This window comes from Macaca thibetana, chromosome 1, assembly GCF_024542745.1.
Source record: "Macaca thibetana thibetana isolate TM-01 chromosome 1, ASM2454274v1, whole genome shotgun sequence".
Classification (NCBI taxonomy): domain Eukaryota; kingdom Metazoa; phylum Chordata; class Mammalia; order Primates; family Cercopithecidae; genus Macaca; species Macaca thibetana.
Window position 1 is genome coordinate 147,361,628 of NC_065578.1, and position 14,864 is coordinate 147,376,491.

Here is a 14,864-nt window from a genome sequence, read left to right on the forward strand (position 1 = left end):
TGATTTTAGTGTGTTTGTTCATCTGTAGCTTTTTAAAAGAATTAGTCTACTGCCGTACTCCTTCCTTTGTTAAATATGTATTATGTAATAACCATATTCAAGATATCATTCTTGGTGCTTGGCAAGTGTAAAAATGGCCAAGATTCCATTTTTATCCTCAAGAACTTACAACCTAATCAAGGAGAAAAGTACCTACAAGGTTATACACAGGCCGTAAGAGAGGGATGAATGCATGCATATTCTTAAGACTGAGAGATCACTCCAGTCAAAGTAATGAAGGGGGTTGTTCCATTGGATTGGAATCTCAAACAGTGAGTATGATTTTGGTAGGCATGGCTTGAGCTAAACTGTGAAATCAGCAATCCGTAAAATACAAATAGTAGTGAGGACTACAAGAGGTATACACCCTGTGTAAGGAAGAAAGGAGATAAATCTGAGTAGGCAAAGGGATTTGAATATTAGGATTTGAATATTATTTAGCACTCAGGGAAGAGTCAATATGATGATAAGACCTGTAGTTTAAGATTAAATTTAGGTGGCAGAACAAATGCAAAAGAGAAGGAAAGAGAAGTCAGCACACCATTGGCATAAAATAAAATGCATCTGTTCTAAGAAGGGGAATGGAGGTTACTGTCCACTAGGACAGTGGTTCTTAATTTGTTTTCCTTTTGAATATTTTGAAAGTTACAAACCCTCACTCTGAATAATAGTGCATAGAATACACACAAAAATTTGCTTGTAATTTTATCCACCCTTGAACTCCATCCATGAACTCAAATTTCAGAATCACTTTTTTATTTACTTCAAGATGATGTTGCATGCCAGTCAAACATTTCTTACACAAGTGGTGACAGCCCTCAACTCCTGTGAATCAAGATAAGCTCTAGAGTTTTTTATGGTATTCTACAGCTCTGCCAACTCTTATAATCATAGTGGACTGAAGGAATAATAGTTTTACAAAGGAAAAAAAGAATCTCTTTTTATTCTCTTGACCTTCCTTCCTGCAGTTTGCACTGAAAATAGACAGGTTCCACATGTATTTTTCCTCTCTCTGCTGCCGTTCACTCCTGTCGCCCCTAATGACTGTGACCTTAATGACCTTCCAGAATATCCATATGGCCCTTTTTCTCCTCAACCTAGCTACAAACAGCATACCTGCTACATACGGGTTTGGATCTCATAATATCATTCCTAAGCCTGGCCTCTCTCGCTGGCTGGCATTGTGTGCCTGCCACGAGACCGGGCTGGCTCGTAAAACATCTCTTTATGTACTTTATTACTTAAACTCTTTTATTTGCCTGCAGGAGCCCTTTAACAAAATCACATTGAATTGACTTTCTCACACCAAATCAAATCTCCCTGGTCCCAGTTCAGTTGTCTTTGTCAATATGTATTTTATAAATGGAGTGAATTAACAGATGCTGTTGGAACAGAAGTGCTGGGGTGGCGTTTATGTTTTTAGTGCTCTCTCTGGGCAGATGAGTTGTGTAGAAGTGTTATACAGGTATCTCGGGATGAAAGTCATGCGCGTCATTTCAGTGCATATGTATTCTTAGCCATTTTCTTTGAATAGATTTTAAGCCTATTTATTACTCATTTTTTTCTTAGTGTTTGCTTATATGGCTTTACCATTTATGCCATTAATCTTGGATTGGACTTGATTATATCCTTTAGTATGAAAAGGTGAAAATTAAAACCTCTGTTTCATTCAAAGAGGACAGATTTTTTTCTGTTAGCCATGGGAAACTGATCATGAGATGACTTTGGAATATATTGACTTATTTATATTATAAATTTTGTCCATGCGGCCTTTGATGTGAAACTCTGAGTTGAAATTGTTTCAGAACACAAGACTGAGTTTTCACGTCCTGGACTCTGACTTCAGTAAAACAGATAACTATCACTGTTTGTTTCATAAGATGGGAATTTGGGAATTTTGCAGAGGGAAGTATAATCACAGAAGTCCATGGTATAAGGGTGGTATTGAAAAGGCATTTCCCTGGAAGATTTCCATATAACATAATGATTTTTTTTTTTTTGAAAAGTGTAATATATCAACGCTATAAAATGTATCACAATGATTTGGGGAGCGTTTTTACTCTACCCTCTCAGTTTTGTGGTGGTAGTCACAGAGCCATCTACTGGTGAAGACAAGCGTGAATTTCTTTTCTTTCATGCTCTGCCACAAATGTTATACCTTTGTCCTAAGGATGACTAATCACAAATCTTGTTTTTCTTCTAGGCCTAAAATATCCCTTGGCTTAAAATTTGGTCCCCATGAACAATCTCAGGGTTTCACAATGATTTGTCATATTCCAGACTGGATTTTACTACTATATTATTTTTATCTCAAAGGCATGATACATAATTCTTGGTCTTCTTAAAAAAAAAAAAATGGAATCCCAGTTTTGCAGTCTTAACTATTTAGAAAGTCATCCAGCAGATATGTTTATAAATGCATTTCTTTTGAGACATAGATATGAAATAAGCATTGGTAACATATTTGAAGTATTAATAATATTGTGAGTAAAAATCTTTTCCTCCACTATTTTCTCAGTTGCGTCCAATCAATGGAAACCACTGGATGTATATACAGTTTAGAAAGACAATATATGCTTTTTGATCTGAAAAATAAACATCTACTAGTTTAATGTGTACTATACCATTTTAATAACATCTGCATCTTGTTCAAAGACACGCTCCACCTTTGTACAAATTTAATGAAGAGGCTCTGGAAGAATGGACCAATCCATCAATAATGCATGACCTATTTTGTTTTTCTTTGGGCATATTTAAAATTGTGCATTCCATGTGTCAAAGTTCAAAAGTCAAGTGCTACATGTGATAAATTAGGTAGGGGTCAAAAGTTATTGCAGTGCAGTTTCAGAAGATTGTCTGTCTCTGAATTTGCAGCTCATTCATGCTGAAGTGATGCACTATGGGAATTACTACCAAACTCTGCTCCGCAACATCTGCTCTCCCTAAGTGAGTTAGTGCACGTCAGACATCTTTATGTCAGAATATTGCAGTGATGGATGCAGTCTTCAGAAAATGCTGCATAAAATCTGGTGTGCCGTTCTGGCCATTAAGTGAAATTACTATTTAAATTAATGGCACTGTCACAGTTTATCTGTGCAAAGAATGAACGCTGATTAGGGTATTAAGTAATTAGCAATTTATCACACTGGAACAAGGTTGATAATAATTAAAGAAGTAATGGTTTACCAAAGAAACTAGAAAGGGAGTCACTTCTTGTTATGTGAGTGAAATCTTGGCTGAAAATTTCAATTCAGTAATACAAAGATGAAGTTCTTTGTGAAAGAAGGCATCTTTTTTTTTCTAGTTTAAAAGCAGTTCATTATCAAAATTTTAGTTTACCTGTCAGAAGTCCCTCAGAGTGATCAGATGACTGATTAGGAGTTTCAAATTAGGTCAATGTCTGCATTTTTATTTTATACTTAAAGCATAGTGAAACCATGAAGTAATGTGGGAATGGGAGGGGGAGAATATATTTCGCTCCCTAAAAGACCAGTTTTCAAATTTTGATTGCTCTTTAAAAGAGAAACATGAATTGTCTTAAGAAAACTGCCAGAGAAAAAATTAACAGTAAAGAATCCACAGTTGTATTTAAATGTCTAATCAGAAGGGGCAGAAAAATGCCCAAACAATAGAAAACTTGAAGCTACGGATTTTTCTTTTTAGTTTATGTGCGTGTATGTACACACAGGTATGTATATGTTTATATGTATTTGTGTGTATATATACACATACATATACATACATGCATATCTACACACACATAAATATGTGTATTTGTGTGTATGTACTTATACATACACACATGCACAGATATATACCCACCATAATCAAGACTCAGACTAAAATGAGCCCTGTTCTGTGTATTTACTTGAGATAACTTTTCCTGGAAATGTTAAAACAACTAAAATTATTAATTTAGCAGTTAATTTTTAAATCAATTACTTCGAAGAGTTATCACATTAGATAAACATGGTATGCCAAAACTCTGTTAGGATCAGTGTATATCATTAATCATAAATAAGAGTTTTTAATATGAGGAGACTTTTGTAAGTAAAAAGATGAATGAGAGGGTTTTTTTGGAGGCGTGTGTGGATAAACATCTTTCTTAAGGCATGTGCCAAACCAATGTCTACTTTCAATGACTTTTTTTAAAAGCACTTTTGATCTATGATTCGAGTGTCTTTAATAATGTAGATGTTTACACAGGACCAGATTAAACAATTCAGGACCCCAGGGCACTTTGAATTTGAGGTTCTTTATGTTATCAGTCGGAACTAATAATAAACAAACAAAATTCCAATTAAAATAAATCATTCATCACTTTGTGCTGCTATATAACTGGATATAAATTCTAATATAAAAACACTGTGACATACAGTATAGGCACCTTGATTTCTAGCTTGATCTGACTCAAGTAGTGTTAATTTATTCCTGCTGTAATGTTAACATTTCTGCCATTTCTCTTCGATGGCAATATCTAAATGGTGCAAATGCAGGCAATTAAACTGAATTTGGTGGGAGAAAATGTCTATCTGGTATCTCAGGTATATGTATCTTTCATTTAGATGTGGGGATCAGTGATCCTCTCTACCAGGTCTTTCTGCCTCTGTCCCCAGCCTGTCACCCATGTCTGTGATGGGTCTAGAGCAAAATGTGGCTCAAAAAATAGTGGCTGATTAGTGCACCTGATGAGTGAACATGCTCAGCTGAATAAATACCAAATCCATCTCATTAAGAAAGAATGGTTACCATTGCAGCTAAATTCACGAGAAGCAAATATTTGTACCCTAAATTAAGCTAAATAAAACTTGCACTGCTCCTTCTGCAGGGCTTCCAGTTCTAGGATGATGCTACCTTTCCACTCTGGCTGGGCTCTTATCCCAGAGTACTTGAGTGACCTTTTCTCCCGTATGAATTTCTAGAGCTTTCTCAGAGTCCCTATAGTTTAACTAACCTTCCTTTGCAACAAGATGTTATCATCACGAAATGCACAGGCAGTTTTCGTGACAGAAATCCTCTCTCTTTTTATGAAGCATGAGAGAAGTTTGGCCCAGCTGAATGATTTTCGAACACTTCCTCTTGTGTGTTCTTTTCCTAATTAGTGTCTAGTGCTCTTGGTAAGAAGGACCCTCACTGCACATTTAAATCACCTTGGTAGGGAAATGCTACCTTAGGTATTACACCATTTCAGCAACTGCCTGAGTCTGACATTTTTATACCAAACTTTATAGCAGCCTCAGTTTTCTTCCCTTTTTCTATTTCATATTCATATATAACATTTTATTGTTGCAGGGATGTTCTGTTGTGGGCAGGATTATGTGAATATGTCAGATACCATATGCTGCTCAGCTTCCAGTGGAGAGTCTAAAGCACATGTTAAAAAGAATGACCCAGTGCCAGTAAAATGCTGTGAGACTGAACTTATTCCAAAGAGCCAGAAATGCTGTAATGGAGTTGGATATAATCCTTTGAAATATGTTTGCTCTGACAAGATTTCAACTGGAATGATGATGAAGGTAATTGATAGAAAAGCTCTCGGAGGCGCTGATTTGACAATGGAAAGAGAAATACATTGTTCATAACTATTTTTCTAAAATAGGAATATAAAAACTCCTGTGTGCATTATTCATTTTCACATTACATCCATATTAATACCGAATGAGTTCGCTATGATTGATGTTATTGCAATGAATTCTAAAGGAATTAATAATGATTAGCTGTTCTCAGGGAGCTTTACCCAGCACTTCAGATTAGTGCAGGACTGAAAGTCTGTGTGCCGCTGAAAGAGCCAGCACAGGTCGTCTGGGGCCTCTGCATGGTGCCATTTCATGCCTGGGAGCACTGTGGATGGAGACGGGAGGAAATTCCCACTTCTTCTCCCTAACCCACCAGCCATCATCCACCACCTTCCTTTGATAGAGACCTTAGATCCAGCAAATTTGCTTAGTTGCACTTATATCATATTCCATTAGACAATGAAAGATGAGCAAATGCCTGTGTCAAAAGTGAGTGAATAGGCTTCTGTGTGTAATCACTTATGTTTTTATATAGTGATAGTTCGTACACAGCCATGTCATGTATGTGGGTATTAAACTTGACCCAGGACACCAGAAACCTATCAATTTAAGGAAAGAACCATGGACACTTTAAAAACAAACATGCTACCATGTTCTGTAGTAATTTGTCATCATAAGACCACTAAAAATGGGTGTCTTGGTCACAGACAGTGGAAGGTCACTTGTTCAATGAGGCAACTACACAGTAATTGTGTGGACCACATATACTTTGTACACTTTGGGATGTAAAATAACTCATGAGATTGTTGGAAGCCCTGCAAGCACTTTGTATCAATGAATGATTAATATTAATATAATACATAAGGTTGGTTAAATTATTATAATAAGGACAATATTTCTCCATGCTGAATCAAGTAGTGTGTTTTACATAATAATGTTCAGTCTGTAGGTTTTATTTTGTTTTCTGAAGACCTATCACTTGGAGACATTTATATCCTGTTCCAATCTGAAATGAATCACCATGGGATTTTTACATAGCTGGCCCATTAGGTCTTCCCTAAGCTATCAACTCAGGAATTCCTTTTACCTCTTTCCTGTGTTGTTTCCCCTGTTTTTTTGTTTTGTTTTGTTTTGTTTTTGTTTTTGTTTTTTCCTGTTTGTTTTTGTTTTTGTTTTTGTTTTTGGATTCCAAGTTTCATTCCATTTGGAGAATTATCTTCTTGTATATAGATGTATAGAGGGTAAATTTTTTGAGAGCTTAATGTATAAAAATACTATTATTTTACCCTCCAACAGGATTGATAGTTTGGTTGGATATACAATTCCAGGTTAAAAATTATGTCTACTCAGAATTTTGAGGCATTTCTGCATGTTTTAAGCTTCCACTGATATGTAGATTCCTATCTCTTTGTTGGTAACCATGTTTCTTTTCCTATGAAAGCTCTTGAAGATGTTCTCTTTATCCTGCTCCACTAAAATTTCATGACAGTGAACCTCTATGTGGAAGCTAGGATGGTTTCTTTTTGCATTTTGCATTTTGTTTTCCTTTTTTGTGATGAGAGCATTTAGGATCTACTGTCTTAGCAAATTTGTTTATTTTTAAATTTTTTACATTGCAATTCATTATGAGTTAGGCAGTTGTCTTCCAAGTAACATCTCTAGAACCGAAGCCCCTTCCATCTTGTGATGCTTCACACGCAGGCCTTGGATCATAGTGGAAAGGGCGCAAGAGGGGACAATTGCACACAGGCAGTTCATACCTGGATATAGAGTACATCCTTTCTATGCACTAGTCACACAGACATATCCAGTCAGGTGGCTTCTCCTACTGCAGCCAGGTTTCAACATCCCATGTTCCCAGAGAGAAAAGGGAGACAGACATCACTGAGCACATTGCATTGTCTCTGCCACACTCATCTACTTTCCAGCTTCCAAAAAGGTATGCACTGTCTTGTGTGTATTATTTTCCTTCCTTTTTTCTTAGACTTTCAACATGTAAACCATTATTTTACTGTCATTTAGTTGGGCTTTTAGAGAATATATATATGTGTGTATGTGTGTATATATATACACACACACAAGCACACACACATGTGTATAGTGGGGTTCCATTTTTATAGTGTCATCTTGGCTCACTGCAACCTCTGCCTCCTGGATTCAAGTGATTCTCCTCCCTCAACCTGCCAAGTAGCTGGGATTACAGGTGCGTGCCACCATACCCAGCTAATTTTTGTTTTTGGGGTAGTGACAGGATTTTGCCATGTTGGCCAGGCTGATCTCACACTCCTGACCTCAAGTGATCCACCCACCTCAGCCTCCCAAAGTGCTGGGATTATAGGCGTGAGCCACTGCACCCAGACCCACTATATATTTTTGAATTTATTATTTTGACCAACTTGGTAAGAATAATTCAACTTATTTTATGTAAGAGAGAGGTTGAATGGAGATCAATTTTAATAGCAAACAGTATTCTAAATACATTATGCTACTTATGTAAAGGAAAGGCAAAGTAGATCTCCACATTATAAAACTATTACCTTATTTATAGCTCCTGTAATTTGGGTTGGTTAAGTATGTAATTTCCTTGGGTTAAAACAAAGTGGTAGTTATAAAAAATCATAAAAAGTCTGGAAATTTGTCAGAGAAAATGTTTATAAGCATAAATAATTATAATTATAATGACAGTTCATGAAACATTTGTATTTTTTAAAACTTGGATCAGTAGTACTTCTAATGGGACTAACTTTTCCAACAACACAGGAAATGTAGATTCTCAAATATCAGTTCTTTATTTTCTCTAAAATTCCATAGGAAAGTATCAAATAGCAAAAATGAAATATTTGTAGTGTGAATACTAAGTTTAAAGACTTATCGGTGTTATCTCATTTGAGTCACACAACAAACCTTGGTGTAAATTTTGTCTCCATTTTTCCCACTGAAGAAGCCGAGGTTTTGAGAACATACGTGACTTCCTCAAGGTTACAGAGCTGGGAAGTTGCAAAACTGAAATTTTAATCCCAATCTGTGTCGTTTCAAAGTCATTTTTCTTTCTAGTATACAAACTGCCTTCATTTCTTTTTATAAATTTTGAAATATTCATTCATCAAGTGGAGGAAAAAATTCATTTGAAAGTCATAAAAGCCTACCCTATGTACGTCTAAATGAAATTTTTAAATACTCCTCTCTCTCTCTTCTCACCCCTGCCACTTGATTCAGGAAACCAAAGACTGCAGGACCCTCTGCCCAGCATCTATGGAAGCCACAGCACATTGTGGCAAGTGTGACTTCAACTTTACCAGCCACATTTGCACTGTGATAAGAGGGTCTCACAATTCCACAGGGAAGTCATCAATTGAAGAAATGTGTTCATCTGCCGAAGAAACCATTCATACAGGGAGTGCAAACACGTACTCTTACACAGGTAACAGAAAACAAGCTGTCTGCCCATGGCTTAATGGGGTTAGTGAGAAGCCGCTGAAAATGCAACTTTATTTCACTCTGACATCAACTATCCTTAAACTGGTATCAATACATTCCATCATACTTTGAAGCCAGCTAGTTACAAGGTAATTAAAGGCATAATCTGGATGTATTCAAAGTCAGTAGTTTAAAATGTGTTAAAGTCTAACTTTAAACAAGGTTGTATTCCATATTAAGGTAAATCTGTGGAGATATCTGTGACCTTTACTGCTATATCCAGTTAATTTACAATAAACCCAGTTTTCTTTTTCAAAAGCTACAATGCAGCTTTCACTAAATGTATTGAATGAATATTGCTATACTCTCAAGCAGAAAGAAGGATGGACCTGTCTGATTAATAATAAAATCTAACAGTGCTATTCTGAGGACGAGGTAAACCCAAGCATGACGTTTCTCCAAGATGGCTGGTCATCTTGAAAACAATAACCTTTGCAGTTTTTGTAAATATTAATTTCTACATACCATCTTGACTCTGCTGAATTAGTCCAAAATGGTGGTTCTTAGTTTTGGCTGAGCTGTGTGAGAAACACTGTTAAGTTTAGAATTATCTCTAAAATAGTTCTGCCATCAATTAAATTTGTGTTATTCATCCATTTACTTAAGTCCCTACAAAATGTGTTCTTGTTTTTTGAAAAGTCAAGTGTGTGTGTGTGTGTGTGTGCGCGCGCGTGTGTGTGTGTGCGCGCATGTGTGTGTATCATCTATCATCTTGATTAAATAGAATCCATTTAAGTGACATAATTTGAGCAAGCTAAGGTTACATAAACAAGCAAAACATTGCTCCATTCTATCATGAATCATCATTCTGCTTTACTCAACCAAGGGGCGATAATGGCTAACCTCAAGAGTGCAGAAAGTAAGGTAGGCTACTGAGATAAAAGAAAGAAGATTAAGAAGGGAAGAAAGGAACAGAGATAAGGTTGATTGAACATTATTTAGTCTCAATGTTATACTAACTACTTTAAAACCTTATCTCAGTTACCCACAAAGCAATCATATAAATATGATCATTTAACACATGGGGAAACTGAGGCTCAGATCTGTAAAAGTAACTCTCCATGAGAAAGAAACATATTCAAATAATGCCATCTTCAAAAGGGACAGATTTTGAAGACTCCAAGTGGTATAGGAGCTCCTTTAAGAGTGCTCCAAATGCACTTTGAGCTGTTCTTCCACCTGAAATGTCCTCATTTATCATCCTACTCAAGGCCTAGGTCAAGATTCATGTCCTCAGTTGGCAGTCCCTGTGCTGCTATGGCGCATTGTTCACAAAGCTCACTAGCTTTCTCATGTGTCATATGGATTTGAACACTTGTTCCAACTCTTCTATTAGATTGAAACATCCTTATGAATAGGGCATTTTTGTTTACCTTTACTTCGTTATTTGGATTTAGAACACTATACAAGCAAAAAAACTTCTTGGAATGAATTTAATTAGGAAAGGCCTTAGATAGAGGACAATTTGTCCAACCTTCTATTATGTTCCCAGTCCCAGTTATAGATTTAAGCCATGGACTTTCATTTTAAAATTATTGAGTTTCCATCTAAGAGAGTTCTCTACTTTTATCTGCCCCCTTGTAATCAAGATCAAGATTTTGAAGGGCTTTTAATACATACTTGCAATAGCCCTCTCCAGAAGTGAATAGATGTTTCCACCTACTGATATAATGGTATGAGGGCTTTTAAAATCCTTATTTCAGATTGCTTTGCCTGCAGAAAATACTGTAAATGGAATATCAAAAACAACAAACTGTTCTTTTTCGTGAAAGATGTTCAGTACACAAGTGGTGCTATGATAATTCCATTGAGAACAATTTAGACTAAGTCAGACTCTTTTCGAAACTTACACTTGAAAGCTGACAATACCAGTGCTGACAAAAATTTATTCGTTCATGCAATCATTTATTTATCAAAAAGTATTTATTAAATACATACTAATAACTAGTCACTGCATTAGGACTAGCAGCTATGATGACAAACAATAATTTTCACTGGGATTTGAACCTTATATGAAGAAAGAAGGAAGCAGCAAATGAGATTTGAAATGATGATGTGGGCTTTAGGATACAGAATTACAGTCATTACCAATGAGTAGTTTAATTTGCTGTAGCAGAAATGTAAAACATATTGACCAGCTGAGGGTAGGTAGATGGTCTAGGCAACTGAATTGCACAAGGTCATTCAGGGATCCAGAATCCAGAATGGCAACCAAAGGTATGTGATTTTTCTCTTTAAAAAATGATGCGGAAGTTGCCCATGTCTTTCTACACTCCTTCAAGTATTGAGATCTGAGTCATGTGACCACTACGAGCTACAAAGAAAACTGGCAAATGTGATTTTCTAATTAGGAGCCCTCTGACCAGGATGGAAGGGAGAACTGGGGAGCCATGGTAGCCATCACAGGCAACAAGTGGCAGATACCCTTTGAGCAGATAAAATGGAAAAGAAAGATAATGCTTTATATTTGCAGAGAAATCTGCATTTTATGAAGTTCTGCCCCATAATTTATTGCATTTTATTTTCATATTAATTCTATACAGTGGGCGGGGAAGGGTTTATTGTAAGGAGATGTATATAAGGAGAATGTGACCCAATTAATCCAAGCATAGGGACTGAGAATTAACTCCATGTCCAATGGAGATGAGCAGCTGACCACGCAGCCAAGGAAGAAGGCCTCCTTTTCTGATGCTCAATCTGAGAAAGAGTCATCCAGAAGCTACCATACAAAAATACATACATACTCCAAATTCATCAAATTAGAGACATGGAAAATAAATTTAAATAATTAAACTTTCAAGTAAGTTTTTTTGGGGAAACGTGTAGCATTGGTATTTCCGAAGTTATTAAAGCTTAAATGGAACTAAGACTTTGGGGACACCACTGAATCACATGAGTGTTCATCGGATACAATTTTTGCCAGTTTGGAAGGCTCAGCAGGCTTGGTTTTATTGTTTTAGTAAAGTTGGTTGTTTGGTATTTTGGTTTTCAATTCTGGCTTTTGTGGAAGAGGGAAGGAACTAGATAGCAGAGTATGCTCTCATTTTTATTCACTGACATGGTACCATGATAAACTAAGTTTCATATCCTGTGTGTTGTAATAACATTATAATCCATATGATTTTAAAATGTTTAAGTTATATTAGCAAAGTAATAGAAAGTAATAATTTATAAGTTCTATGATACTAAAACTATAAAAGAATGTTGGCAAACCTGTCTCATGTAGGAATCAAAAGTACATGAATTTGTGAAGCATTAAATCTTCTTATACTTTATTCCGGGGCTTTTATTTTTCATTTATTTAATATATCCCTCCTCCTGCTCAGAAACGGGGAATTCCATTCTGTATAATTCCGTATCCCTGAATCTAATAAACACTGTAAGTGTTACTTATATTTAGAAAATAAAGATATTAGAGTTTTATTTATATACAAAGGGTTTAGAGCATTAAAACAAATTTTTTAAATGTCTGAAGTTTTTGATATTCACTTTTAGTATGATGGTTAAAAAATGAAAATAAGAGAAACCTGCCTGTCTATTTTTTCTCTTTCCAGTTGTGAACCTCAAGCCCTACATGATATATGAGTACAGGATTTCTGCATGGAACAGCTATGGGCGAGGACTGAGCCAAGCTGTGAGAGCCAGAACAAAAGAAGATGTGCCTCAAGGAGTGAGTCCCCCTACATGGACCAAAATAGACAATCTGGAAGATACAATTGTCGTAAACTGGAGAAAACCTATACAATCAAATGGTATTGAGCTACCTTTAAAATACAAATGACAAAAATCCCATAAATTAATAAGAAAATCAAAATGAGTATAATCTACATGTAATTGCCCTATGCATCTAACCACTAGAAAACTATGTTCTGACAAAGGGAACTTTAAATATGTGCCGACTAATCACTCACTTTGTGGTTAGCCCTCGTAACTTTTTAGCCTAAATAAATGAATAAAATAGAAGTAAAAGTTCCTTGAATCCCAGAATATAACTGAGCTGCTTTCAAATAAGCAAGGCATATTCAGAGAAGGCAAAAGAGTTTTAATATTGAAAGTAAATTTGTTTCATAGTGAAAGGAAATAAACATAAATGATTCTTTGATCATCTATGTCAAGAATCCCTCTCTTCTATAATAGTATAATTAGGAACTGCTTGAGATAGCAATATAATAGGAAATTAAAATTAAATAAAGCTATAGTATTGCATTTCATTCGAACACTAAGACTTGTAAGTTGTTTGCAAATAGTTAAAATGATACGACATTCAAATGCAGTCATTTTTCTGCTTCTTTTAGGTCCTGTTATTTACTACATTCTTCTTCGAAATGGAATTGAACGCTTTCGGGGAACATCATTGAGTTTCTCTGATAAAGAGGGAATTCAACCATTTCAGGAATATTCATATCAGCTGAAAGCTTGCACGGTTGCTGGCTGTGCCACCAGTAGCAAGGTAACAGGAGTTGGCCTAAACTCTGGGCAAAGGGGTTCAGCGTGAAGATTATGTGAACATCCAGGGTGTTAACTAGGGTGTTCATGTGTCCCCTTAACTGAGTGCTAATACCTAGGCCTGGAAGGAGAGATCATTGCAAGGGAGATTTATCCAAATATCAATCTTGTGTTAATGAAAAACAAGTGAAATCTTGAAGCAGTACCACCTTTTCTTCCACATCCTTTCCTCACCAACCAATTTTAGGTCATCTATAAATCTATAAAAATGTCCAAATCATTATTCAGTTAAAGAAAATTTCTATTTAAATATGATATGAACAAAAATTGCCTGATTTTGAAAAATGAAGACAAGGGCAAAAAAGCCTGGCACGGAAAATGAATTGTTCCAAGGCTTCTGCTATAGCCTTGTCAAGAAATAATGAAGACCTGAATTCAGGCAGCAGAGGTCAGAACCGAGAATACAGAAAGATACAACAGACGTGGGGGATAGAATCTACAGAACTTGGTACTCAACTATATTTACAGAAATAAAAGGAAAGAATCATGGATATTTTCAAATATCTGCTTGAGTAATTTGTGGATCATGGTGTTATTCTGCAAGAAAATTTTTAAAAAAGAGAAAAATGTTAAAGGTAAAAGAATAAGATTCTGTTTTGTTAAGTTTCGTAAAAAATATATTTAAAGAGAAGGATCAGATAGCAGAGTGGTGGAAGCAGATAGTACTTGGCACTTCATGTGAAAATATCTAGTCAGAAACCAGATTGAGAAGTGACAGAAGTTTCTAGAAAGATCTCTGTGGGAAGTTGAAGTAATGAGTATAAATATGGACATGGAAGGAGACTAGAGAGACACAAATACGGAATACCGTGGATGATGAGCACTGGGGAATGCTATCAAATGAAAAAGGAAGAAAAGCTCACAAAGAAGACTGGAAATAAACAATCAAACAATGTAGGAGCAAACTAAAGAAAGGGACATTTCACAGAAGCCAACCTTGATAAGGGAAGCCCAGGAGGAAACAAACTTACACAGAGTAGCTCTGATTCTTTTCATATGCTTGAAACTTTAGAAGAACAACATCTTTGCACACTGTGCAAGAGCCATCCAAATGAAGCATTCAGTCACACTGCTCAGCCACAGTGCAAGAATGCAACATTTTGTTCAACAGACCTCTAGAAACCTTTCTGAGTGAGCCACCATTTAGATAGATGGCAGCTGATTGGCCCAATCAAAAGTTATTAGTCCTAGAACAATTCCATGCTTTTTACATAGGCACAACTCATGCCTGCTACATGCAAAGCAATTGTTTACGAAGTGAAAAAAATTAACTCTATGAAAAAAGATAGCCAATTTGTGTCCAAAACTATGTTTTGACAATATTGA

The 14,864-nt window shown here is 35.9% G+C and overlaps 1 protein-coding gene across 1 annotated transcript in view; it reads left to right on the forward strand.

Annotated features, from left to right (window-relative positions):
- USH2A (usherin) overlaps window positions 1-14,864 on the forward strand; it is an 801,896-nt gene that overhangs the window by 636,107 nt on the left and 150,925 nt on the right. Inside the window, exons 50-53 of the mRNA XM_050780502.1 lie at window positions 5,332-5,555; window positions 8,772-8,976; window positions 12,587-12,784; window positions 13,328-13,482. Of these exons, the coding sequence (XP_050636459.1) occupies window positions 5,332-5,555; window positions 8,772-8,976; window positions 12,587-12,784; window positions 13,328-13,482 (782 nt within the window). The remainder of the gene's footprint in view (window positions 1-5,331; window positions 5,556-8,771; window positions 8,977-12,586; window positions 12,785-13,327; window positions 13,483-14,864) is intronic.